The sequence below is a fragment of the Dromiciops gliroides genome, chromosome 3 (assembly GCF_019393635.1).
Source record: "Dromiciops gliroides isolate mDroGli1 chromosome 3, mDroGli1.pri, whole genome shotgun sequence".
Taxonomy (NCBI): Eukaryota; Metazoa; Chordata; class Mammalia; order Microbiotheria; family Microbiotheriidae; genus Dromiciops; species Dromiciops gliroides.
Genome location: NC_057863.1, coordinates 465,512,617 through 465,525,333, shown reverse-complemented (window position 1 = coordinate 465,525,333; position 12,717 = coordinate 465,512,617). Strand labels below are relative to the sequence as shown.

General features: G+C 36.6%; 1 protein-coding gene across 1 annotated transcript; it reads right to left on the bottom strand.

Moving 5' to 3' along the window:
* Positions 1 to 607: 607 nt before the first annotated feature.
* On the bottom strand, positions 608 to 2,005 carry LOC122746117 (tripartite motif-containing protein 48-like). The gene is made up of 2 exons (XM_043991597.1): positions 1,514 to 2,005; positions 608 to 1,291 (listed from the first exon to the last, which is right to left on the bottom strand). Exons 1-2 carry the CDS (start codon positions 2,003 to 2,005, stop codon positions 608 to 610), a joined length of 1,176 nt encoding a protein of 391 aa, XP_043847532.1.
* Between the last annotated feature and the right edge of the window lie 10,712 nt (positions 2,006 to 12,717).

Here is a 12,717-nt window from a genome sequence, read left to right as displayed (position 1 = left end):
CAAGGAAAACATATATAAAAATAAATAAACACAAATTTCATGCAATGTAAATACAATATAATTTATTTAGGGGTGGACGAAAGGTTTAGGAAACATAATTAGGGTAACATTTATTTTTACTTCTCTAGAGTTATGTTGTTACATCATCTGTATATTTGGATTATACTGTAGATCCTCTCAGGAAACTTCAAGCATTAAAATTTAAAGATTTTTCTTTTTATAAATTAGTGGTGGTGGGGTGGGGTGGGGGAGGGCAGCTAGGTCATGCAATGGATAAAGCACTGGCCCTGGATTCAGGGGACCTGAGTTCAAATTTGGCCTCACACATGACACTTACTAGCTGTGTGACCCTGGGCAAGTCACTTAACCCTCTATGCCCCGTTAAAAAACAATACAAAACAAAACAAAACAATGGGGGAAAGTTCACAACAATGTTGGCCTAAAGTTAGTAAGTATTAGAAATATGATAGAAGAATGGGTATGGACTTTGACTGGGTAAGTAGATACAACTACTTACATATTGCAGAGTACACAGGGATTGTGGATTATATAGTGTCTGAAGTCTATTTGACCAATAAGTATATACTTAATCCTTGATTGCTCTCAATTAGGGGCATATTGTTAAAGAACAATCATTCATCAGATCTTTCTTAGAAAGAGAGAACAAGGGCTTGAAACATCCTGAGAATGAAATAGAAGGGAAAGAATAAAGGAGATATTTTTCTCTCACATGATAAAATGATATCTCTCCAGCATCACAGTCAAGGAAAATCCCCACCTTTAAGTCTGACTCACTGATCTGGAGATATTTTGTATAGATTTCTTTGCGAAGATGGTCCTCAGCTATGGCGTGAAGATGGTAGGTATTGTTCTCACATACAGACATAAGTACAAAGTAACCTTCCAGCTGGGGTGATATTTTACAGATACCAACACACCAACTAGCATTGTCTGGCACCTTCACCTCCCAATAATATCTTTTTGAAGTGAAGGACTGAGTACCAAGAATGGGGATCATAATTCCAAAACTCCCACTGTTGTTGGGTACTTCCTCTTCTATTCCTCCATAGCTCACAGTCTTCAGATCTTCAGATACAATGAGAGCTGGATGGGCTGTATTATGAGCCAGGGTGATGTCCACTTTGAAACTGGAAATTGCTTCTATAATTCCAGGGATGGAACAAACACTCTTCTTTATGCAGAACTTTTCTATTTCCTTGTGGAGCAGAGATTCATTCCTTTTTAATACTTCTTTCTTATTCTGGAGAAAATCCATATCAGGTTTTTCACACTCCTCCTCTAATTCTGTGATTCTTTTCATTAGTTCATCACGATGGCTTGATAATTCTCCAATTCTCTTCTTCAGGCCATCCAAATTGTCCCTGGCCTGTGTTTGCACATTTGACAGACACTCATTCTTCATCTCATCCAGGAACTGTTGCACTTTCTGGAATTCAGACAAAATATTGTTCTTTTGAATTTCTATGTCCTCCTCCAACAGTTTAAATAAAACCTTGTTATTATCCATATTTTGTAAAACTTTCTCAGTTTTCTTCCACAAATCATTCATTGTTTCTTTGAGTTTTTTCCGGCAGCACTCAGCAGCTTCATCAATATTACAGAGTGTGTGAGCCTTATGCTCCTGTGACTGAGAGCAGGACATACAGACTGGGCTCTGGTCATCCTCACAGAACAGTTTCTGGACTTCCTGATGTACCTCACACTTGCTATGTCCTTCAGGTTTCTGCAAGCTGTGGGGTCTTAATTTTTTGGCAATGGATGCCAGTTTCCCAAGACGCCCATTGACTTGGAAATCCCTCACATGGGAGATCCTCTTGCACTCTGAACAGGAGAAAGTCACAGTTTCCTGACAGCTCCAGAAAAGGCAACTTTGACAAAAACTGTGGCCACACTCAATGGACACTGGGTTTGTGAAGTACTCCCTGCAGATAGGGCAGGTGAGTTCCTCCTGGAGATCTTGAAACAAGTCTGGGCAAGAGGCCATGTTCTCTGTTCCTCTGGGCTCTTTTCTTCAGCCTTAGAGTTCCCAGGATTTAGCTGTGCTTGCAGAATGTGGGATGGGAAGTCTACCTTATCTTCCCCCCCCTCCCTTATATAGAATTTTAGCAACCAGAAGCCCCTCCTTCCTTCAAGGTGTGAATTCTTCTGAGGCTTGTTCACAACTTAGAAAGTTTTGTCTGTAAAGACCACCAAGGTATTCACAGATCATAATCCAAGGAGTTAGAGTTCATACTTCTCACCTATTCCTTTCATCTCATTTATCTTCATGTAGTTTAATATCTTCATCTCTGTTTTAAAAGCTTTTTTTTGTGTGTGTGAGGCAATTTGGGTTAAGTGACATGTCCAGGGTTACACAGCTAGTAAGTATTAAGTGTCTGAGGCTGTATTTGAACTCAGGTCCTTCTCACTCCAGGGCCAGTGCTCTATCCACTGTGCCACCTAGCTGCCCCTTAAAAGCTTTTTTTTTCTTTTTTTAAAAAATCATATAATCCTGACCCTAGGGAAGTAACTTAATCCTCATTTCCCCACAAAAAAACAAACTAACAAACAAAAACATCACATAACCCAAAGCTCCACAAAGAGAATTATTAATGACTAAATCACATTTGCTTAGAGGGATTTGAGAAGGTGTGAGGCCAAGCAGAATAAATATTTTCCCTGGATGTTCTTTGAAAATTTTTAGTATGCAGATTCGTTTGAAAGAATAACAATTATTAGCTTTTATTTTTGCATGTTCTTAATTTTCTAGTATATTTCATACCTTCTATTTTCCAACAAGTGATGCTAGGTGGTAAACAACAAAGAAAAGAGAGAAGGTGGGGAAGTAATTCTTCAAAACTATTCAATATAAACCCTGAATGCTTCCAGTATTTCATGCCAATTTTTGCTTTCCTCTCGAAAAAAGGTTGAGGAGGTGCATTTATTTATCTCTTCTTATAACTAGAGTTGATCATTATAATTCTACTTTCTTAAATTTATCTTTCTTGGGGTCTTATTCTTTATATTCTTTTTCTGGTGCTACTTGCCTCATTTGATATTAGTTCTAATAAATTTTCCTTTTCCTCTCTGAATTTCCCATTTCCAGCTTTAATATGGTACAACCTGGTAGGGAAATAATATTGTACAATCTCTTCCTTCTCAATTAGTTGTAATGCAACACCCTTGATCCCTGTGGTCATTGGGAAAGTAGCATATAAATGTTTCCAGTGGCTGCCGTGACTGTAGAACCCCCAAGTTTTACATGGAATACTCATCAAAAATATCTATAGTCTATACCACTTCCATGAGAATACGGTCTGAAATAATGAAATGCAAATTAAGAAGGCAGAGCATGATCACAAGGGAGTAGGAATAAAGGTACTTGAGAAATTCTTGTGTAACAATTGGAGTGATGCCACCTGCTGGAGAGTTACTGTAAGAAAGCTCTGCCATGAGGCAAAAGCATGTGGCTTAGAATGTCAGTTTCTTGGCGTCAGGAAGTGACGTTTGCTTGTGGGTACTGTCTATCAAAGCTATCAGCCAATTAGCTTGTAGCTGTGTGTGTGTGTGTGTGTGTGTGTGTGTGTGTGTGTGTGTGTGTGTGGTTGGGATGTTCCCAGTTTCAGAGGAGGCTTGTGGGACAAAGAAGGGGTGAGGCTCATTTTCTCTCTTTCATGAGGACCTCAGGGGCAAGCGGACCCAGAGATGCTGGCTCCCTGAGATAGATAGCTGTAGGCATCTAGGCCTCTTTCTCTCTCTTCACCAAATTCCTCTTCTCCTTAATGAATGCTTAAAATTCTAAACTCTTGCTAAAGCTTATAATTTATTGGCGACCACTCATTAGATATTTTAGACAGTATAGATAGCAACTTTACACTTGGATACTCAAATAGAGATGATGTTTGTTCAGAGCTACATCTAGCAGGGTGACCAGACTCAACATTGTCTTCTCAAAAGTAATTTCAACATAATGTAATTTCTGGAAATTTCACCAAAGCTCAGGAGATTTGAAATGAAGGTCTGGCATAAACTGTATATCCGTTTTCTGAAGATCAGCCTGGCTTAGTTTGGAGAAGCTAATCAACAGAAGACCAATCACCAGATTTTTTTTTAAGACCCTAAAAAACAAACAAACAAACAAACAAAAACCAACAACAATAACCTACAAACTCTCAAAAGTGCTGTGACCAACATTGTAGGAGAGGATCTCCAAACTAAGGAAACCATGGGTTCTTTAAAATGCATATTATGGGGGACAGCTAGATGGTGCAGTGGATAAAGCACCTGCTCTGGATTCAGGAGGACCTGAGTTCAAATCCAGCCTCAGACACTTGACACTTACTGGCTGTGTGACCCTGGGTAAGTCACTTAACCCTCATTGCCCTGAAAAAATCAAAACAAAACAAAACATATTATGGTATTTATAGTTTTTAAAAATTGGATATTAATGGAAAATATTCAGTTTTTATTTAAAATAAGTGAGAAAAACATTTATATGAAGGAGAAAGAAATATTTTTTAAAAATTAAGTCACTTTGGTAATGTTATCATGTTTATAATTAGATTTTTAAAAATTAAAATAATCAATATGAACAGAAAGCTAACTTTTATTTTTCCAATGAAATTTAATAGGCTTCATGAAAGAATGCAGTATGGCAAGTGGAGAGAGAGAGAGACAGTCTTAAAATTAGGAACACTCTTTTCAACTCTGGCCTCTGATACTGGTAGCAATACGGCCCCATTTTACCTCTCAGTGATTTAGGAAATTCTCTAAGACTCTCACGTTGTAAACAGTACCAAAATGTGTTGATATAGGAGGTGTTCTCACCTGAGAGTTACCTATATCAATGAAACTCCCTTTTGTTTTGTAAAGATACAAAAGACCAGTTCTTCTCCTACTCCATTGGGACAGTCACCATGGTGATCTGTTCCTGGCCATATGTTCCACTCTCCTAATAAATCTCTTTTAATCCTACAATATTCATGATGATGTGAGTGAGGTATTCCCCACCCCTTAGTGATTTACCTGTGAAAAGAATCATTATAATATGAGATAAATGGTGATTCAATATGTTTAAGTATTCTCTATATATGTAAATTGTTTCTCTTTGTGCATATTTCAATCTTGTCCTTCCATGCACCATAACCAATGTTCCTTGACTATTTCAACTGTTCAATATGTGTTATGTACCAGCTTTTTTGTGATATTCCTTGGTCCATTGTGGTTAAACCACAACACTAAAAATAATATCTTCTAAGCTGAAGGAACCAATCATAATTGAGATTTGCCTCAATGTTACTTTAGAAATATAATGATTATAAGATTTGTTAGGTTTTGCCCTATTTGTGCAAAACTGGCAAGCTGCCAGTCAAGATGAGGCCCGCCTAAAGCTCAAGTTCATGTTTTGTTGGGTGCTGATTAGGTTTCCTTATATCTTTTTTACTGTGCCATTAGCAATTTGCTCTAAAAGGGTTGGTCCTAAAGGGTTAGGGCATATTGCTTTCAAGTATTATTAGATTGGTATAAATACCATCTACTACTACTACTGCTTGGGGTCTTTGGGTCTCAGACCTAAGACCGACTTTATTGTAAGACAGGCATCTTTTCTCAAGAAACCTATCTTTCTATGGAATGAAGACTTCACTGTTTCTTTTTCTTTGTCGCACTTAGAAATTTTCACCACAATGAGCCCCCAATTTTTTGGGTTAGCTTGCTCCTCCCCCATCCAGGTGACAAGTCCCCCCAATATTTTGGTTCCAAGATCTGGAAAAAACCATCAGAGAACTAAAAAGGGAGCTGCTCATTTGGCTCTTGGTTTCCCTGGGTGGGGTGTATCGTGTACTCCTCTCCTCTGTCAGGCACCTCAGTCACTTTGGGTGGGCCCTTAAGATTTGAAGTTGAAATATCCAGGCTCCTTCCAGATTCTTGTTCCTCTACAGTCAGGAGATGTCCTGACTTAGAGAAAAGGTCTTTGGGTTTTTGTCAGTACACATTTGGAGGCAAGTATGGTAGTCTTTCTTGGTGGAGTCTAGCCCAATCCACCATGAAGGAAAAAGGAAAGAGCATTTAGTGTGATCCCCAACCCCTCGGGTGTATCCTTAAAAATTGGGAAAAAATTGCATGTAGGTGAAAAGAAACAAATGATTTTCTATTAACACCAAATGGCCATTATTTGCAAGAGAGAGGAGAATTAATGTAAATAGTCCTCCTGATTAGCCTGTACCTCACCCATGAGTGGGCTAGAAAAGAATAAGTAACATCTCACAGCTGTTTGCTTGTTGTCTTATGTGTATTTATGTGTTTAAACATTTATTTAAATATTTATATTTATTAAATATCTATCTTATGTGTATTTATGTGTTTGTCAAATGTTGTAATTGTACCATCTATGGGAAATTTTTGGTTTTAGCTCATAAAAAGCTGATTCTAAACTCCTGTTGCCTTCCCAAGCTGTGGGCAGGCTCTGAAGGTGGGTAAAGGGCAGTCCCTGACTTTAGGATATCTTTACATTGTGAACTACTCAGAGTATGAATTTGGAATTGGAATGTAAATTTTCAGCTAGGCATTCATAGCCTTAAACAAACATTGTAAAAGTGTTTTTTTAAAAAATTCTGCCACTTTTGAAATCTTTTGTAGTGGAATAGTTTAAAATTGGGAATTATGTGTAAAAGTTGAAGAGAAAAAGATTTTTTTAAAAAAGTGCCTAACCATTGAATCATACAGAAAAAGCCTTGGTGGGGAAAAGGCTGCTGAAAAGAGGAAAAAGAGATGCCAAAAGTGGCCACACTTTAACTACAACTTCTTATATCAAATGGACTATGTGAATTTATGGATAATCTTTTTCTTTTAATGTGCTAAAAGTATTAAGCCTAAGAAAGTTAAAATGTACCATTTACTGTCTCATAAGGCATAGTGATAGATTTTCAGTCAAAAGTATAGAGCAAAAGTGCATGCAACTAAGCTAAAAACACCTGATTGGTAATTTATTGGTTTTGTTTCAAGTTTTTAAAAATTCCTAATATTGTTTTAAGTTTTCTTATAGTGTATAATTTCTTTACTGTTGAAAAGGGAATGAATGGGTTAGGAAGCTGTTGGTCTGCTGACCACGTTTTTTTCTGAAGTACTATGGTCAAGAACTTATACTCTAAACTATTTGGAGTCACTTATATATGTTTTTTTTTTAAAGGTAATAAGCAGTCTTTTTCTCTCTCTTTCTTTCCTTCCTTCCCTCCCTGATGCTAACTGAAGTGGTATCAGGGGCTGGGCGAGTGAGAATGTGCAGAGAATTTTATTTCATTGGTAAAAGCAAGTAGAAAGAAAATTGTACCCTGTTTGCACATTGCAAAATATTTGGAAACTTTTGAGGAAAAAAGAATGTACTGTCACTTTAAGTGCTTACCTGCAATTATCCTGGAAGAAACAAAGAGTAATTGAGTTTGATTGGAAGATCTAGTTGGGTATTTACAGTCTTGCAAACTAAAGTACTGGTCAGTTTAAAAAAAACAATCACTGGAATAATTTTAGAACTAAGGGTAAATTATTTGGTAAATTATTGCATAGGAAAAGACATAGTAAAAGACCTTTTAGACTGCCCTTAATTGGAAACTTGCCAGAAAAGAGCTTGTTATGAGTTGTGAAATTATTAGACAAGGAATGAAAATTTATAAGGTTGCTTATTATATAGAATTAATTTCTAATGACTGAACTTTACACCAAGATAAGTTTACATTTGAGAAGAGGGAAAAGGAAAAAAAAGAAATTGAAAGACATTATGTTAAATCTCTTACCTGGGTGTCTACTGGTAAACTTATTTGCTCATTGACATTCCATGAGAATTTGCTATTTAAGATAAAAATTTGGGGAATGTAATTGATATTGTTTTTTGAGTTTTGAATTCAGGTATAGTTGTCTGAGGGATCAGTAAGAGATTTACACAAGTCAATGCAACAAGATGTAATGTGCTGCTTACAGGTGGAGGTATCTCAGATAAAGCCAACAGAACGATCTTGGTTTCATTTAAATTGCTTCTAGGATTAAAGCTTTCACTGAAGCCATAGAAATGCTCCTGTGACCCTTGGACTGCACCCACCAAACTTTTCACTTCCTCTCTCCTTAAAGACAGGGACATCTCTCCACCTCATTTTTCAGCCTTGAAGAAGCTGCAGATGTATCTTTGTCCCTTTCTCCCCAGAAATAAGGAGAGGGGTAAATGCTGTGTGTATACAGTGAGACCCCAATAAACTTAAAGATCCCAACCCCCAAGGAATCCTTAAAACTTTTCCAAGGGAAAAACACCTCAGGAATAAGGTGTTGAAGAGCAGGATCCTAGTACGATGATAAGCAATATCTAGGTCTTCAAGATGATATACAAGATATGGATGGGTGCTGCACATCTTATGGATGCCCCATAATTCTAAAATCCCCTCCCTGAATTTCCCTCCCAGTTCTTTGTAATGCCCTTCTCTCCATTTTATTTTGTAAAGATACAAAAGACAGGTCTTCTCTTACTCCAGTGGGACATTCAACAAGGTGATCTGTTCCCTGGCCATATATTCCTCTCCTAATAAATCTTTTTTTTTTTTATTTTACAAAACAAAAACCAAACAAACAACCACAATGAAACCACAAGCAAAATCCAAGGCTGTAACTTCCCCACTACTCCTTTTGTTTCTCCTTTTACTTGGAATTTTACATGAGAACATAGTCCATATTCTGTACTCTGAACATGAACATGAACAGTCTTAAGAAAAGTCAATATGTAAAATATATTAATTAATAGAAAATAACTGAAAAATGAAAGGACTGAATACTTTTTTATTAACATTTTATGACATACCTATAATAGGCATATCTTCAGTATCACTTCAGATATTGGGAAATTATTTCTATGTTTTTCCTCAGATATAGAGGACATAGCCAAGTTGTTATTTGTCCTTCATTCTTGAAGAAGACCATAACACTGAGAGGTGATACCATGACTTGCTGTGAAGTGGATTTAAGTGAGGCACGGCTATGCAAGGTCACCAACCTCACTTGCTCCTCCAGAGCCATATGGGTCCAGTGGCAAGGCAACCGGAGATGGCTCCAAGATGTTTGAAACAATCAGGGTTTAATGACTTCTGACCTACCTGTACAAGTTTATCTCATATCCTTTAAATTTTTTGATGTCCCAGACAAATTGTACTATTCCATTTCCCTCATCCTTACCCTGTTTTCTCCTGACATGCCTTTAGTCACTGTTTTTCCTAGATCTGGAATATAAGGGCACTCCTTTAAATTTCTCATAGCACTTTCCTCCTTTGTTCTTTTCTACTTTATGATATGTTAGTTATTTGTTTACTTGTCCTTGCTTATATTTAGGTTATAAGCTTCTTGAAAGTAGAGTTTTGTTATCTTTTTTATTCCTTCATTATAACAGAATACATTGGAATAGAATCTTTTTAACACATTTGTTAGATGAATGAATAAATTTATAACTAAGAGTGAACAAGGAGGCAGAAAAACAGATCAGGAAAAAAGTCAGAAAGCTTAGCAAGCTGTGGCTATTTAATAAAAGAGAAAATATCCCTGAACTTTCCCAAAGTCCCCAAAGACATTAGTATATTAGGATTTGGTTCAAAATTGATGCTCGTGATTCTACTGAGTCATCAAAAAATGTTAAAATTATTTTTAGTATATTTCTACCATATTTCATGTATTTGCTCATTGTGGACAGTTTTGTTTTCTTTTGTTTTTTTTGACATTCTCATGCCAAAATACCAAGAAAAACTCTAATACCATCTAAATTAATTGTGCTTGAGAAATAAATATTTATTTTAAACATAAAATTATTTTATCATTTCCAGTTACATGTAAAGATAGTTCCAACATTTGTTTTCATAAGATTTTATTTCCAAATTTTTCTCCCTCCTTCCCTTCCCTCCCCCTCCCCAAGACAGAAAGCGATCTATTTTATATATACATATATGTGTGTGTATGTGTGTGTGTACAATCACATTAAACATATTTCTGCATTACTCATGTTGTGAAAGAAGAGTCAGAACAAAAGGGAAAAACTTTAAAAATGAAAAAAAAGAACAAAAGTAGAAACACTATTATTCAATCTGGATTCGGAATCCAGTTCTTTTTTCTGGATGTGGAGAACATTTTCCATCATGAGTTTTTGGAATTGTCTTGGATCATTGTATTGCTGAGAAGAGCTAAGTCTATCACAGTTGATAATCACACAATGTTGCTGTTACTGTGTACAATGTTCTCCTGGTTCTGTTCACTTCACTCAGCATCAGTATACTTAAGTCTTTCCAGGGTTTTTTGTTTTTTTTTTGGGGGGGGGGTTGTTTTTTTTTGGTACAATGAGGGTTAAGTGACCTGCCCAGGGTCACATAGTTAGGAAGTGTCAAGTGTCTGAGGCCTGATTTGACTCAGGTCCTCCTGAGTCCAGGGCTGGTGCTTTATCCACTGTGCCATCTAGTTGCCTTCCCCTACCCCCAGTTTTTTTTTTTTTTCTGACAACTGCCTGCTCATCATTTCTTAGGGCACAATAGTATTCCATCACATTCATATACCACAACTTGTTCAGCCATTTCTCAATTGATGGGCCTCCGCTCAAAGAAATAAATCTTAATTAAAATAAGTAGATGCACAAAGAAAATGGACAACTCTTCAAGAGGATCCATGTAGAAACGTTGTACTGTGCAGTGCTTGCTGAATTAATCTAGAGAATGTAACATTGAATAAATGGCAAAGCATTTATCTGTCACCTATAACATTCCAGATACTTAGGGATACAAATAAAAATAATAAAAACCAAAAATATACCCTGTCCTCAAGGAGCTTATCCTAGAATTAGAAGAAATGATTATAGATGAATGGTGAACAAAAAATAAAATTTTGGTTTGGGAAGTCACAGGGATGGGTCAATGGAGTCAAGAGACAATGTGTTGATTCCAGAAGCAATTGATTTGATTACTGCTTCCAGGAGTGGATAGAGGCAGTGGGTGGATTAGGGATAGGGTATTTGTGTGTTTGGCTACAGAGTAATTGGTAAGATTTATATGTGGATTGCTAGACTGAATGTAAAGTATGACATAGAGCTGGTATATAAAGGGTTAGGTGAATTTCTACTCACTCACTCATCAGTGAGGACAGCACTCAAATCTGAGTGGATTGATTACCCCAAATGAATGTTGGTACAGAAGGAACAAATAAAGAGTAGAGATTTGTGATCACATAAATGCAATGGAAAGAATGATATAAAGAATCTTCCTGGGGGAAGCTAGGTGGCACAGTGGATAAAGCACTGGCCCTGGATACAGGAGGACCTTAGTTCAAATCTTGCCTCAGATACTTGACATGTACTAGCTATGTGACCTTCGGCAAGTCACTTAACCCTCAATGCCTCACAAAAAGCCAATAAAAATAATAAAAAAATAGAATCTTCTTGCTTCATCATATAACAAATGAAAAGCTGCAGAGAAGGCCAGGGTTGACAGATTTACCAAAGGATATTTAATAAGTAGAAGCTCTGTATGTGAAATATAGGAATTATGACTATGACCACAAGAGATGGATCATCCTCCTTTTTGGTTTAATCTGATGGGATTAAAATACGTAAATAGGTGACAAGAGGAATAGAGAAGGAAAAGAATTTATTATGGGTCTGCTATGTACCAGGTACTTTGTTAAGTGCCTTATAAATACTCTCTTTAGAACCTCAAAATAAGCTCTTGAAGTGGGTGATCTTATCTCAGTTTTACAGTTAAGAAAACTGAGGCAGAGGTGAAGTAGCTTTTCCAGGTTTGCACAGCTAATAAGTATTTAAGTCAGAATTTGAACTCAGGTTTTCCAGTCTCTAGGCCCAGTGTTTTTCTACTGTTTTACCTAGTAGTCTTGAAACCAGGGGTCTGTTGGGGGAGAAATGGAAACTAATAGAATATGCTGGTTAATGTTGATTTTTTTTTTTTTTGCTGGGCAATGGGGGTTATGTGACTTGCCCAGGGTCACACAGATAGTAAGTCAAGTGTCTGAGGCCGGATTTGAACTCAGGTACTCCTGAATCCAAGGCCAGTTCTTTATCCACTGCGCCACCTAGCCGCCCCTAATGTTGAATTTTGATGGATCTGCAGCTTCATTATATCAAACCTTGAGGAAATCCTAGTTCTTGGAGGAATGGATTGCTCAAGAAGGCCATGAAGATTCTGATCTGGAATGATTTTTAAAATGAAAATTACTTTTCATTTTCAAGTGTTTAAACATCAGTGTTGGGCCCATAGTAAATGCTTAATAAATTCTTTTCTTTAATAAAATGCTTTCTTTTCTTTCCTTCTTAGTTTCCTTCTCTCATCATCATCATCTATGTACGTTCATATATATCTCATTGATTTAAGTATGTATTTTGTCTCTGTGTATATGTCTATGTATATATGTATGTTTGTATCTACCTATCTTTACCTGGAAAGTTCATGGAAAACAACTCATTCTCCACAATGTTAGATAAGTCAAGCATCATTAGTATGTATGTATCTGCACATTGTGTTTTTATAATGTAAGTCCCTCTGAGGGATGCCTTCCTTTTTCTGTTGATTCTATATAAACTCTGAAATGGCATTTGTACTCTAGTATTCAAAAAACACAAATTGATAATGCTAAATAAATAGCTAAATCTGGCAATGTTTCAGGCATTTTCCTGAGCAATGTGAAAATGAGTAGTAAAGGGAT

Bases quoted from the DNA above. Each gene is read 5' to 3' on its own strand.
- LOC122746117 (XM_043991597.1), bottom strand. From the start codon at position 2,005: ATGGCCTCTTGCCCAGACTTGTTTCAAGATCTCCAGGAGGAACTCACC. The intron at 1,292-1,513 runs GTTTTATTTAAA...TTAGAGGAGGAG, and splicing joins AAAATATGGATAATAACAAG to TGTGAAAAACCTGATATGGA.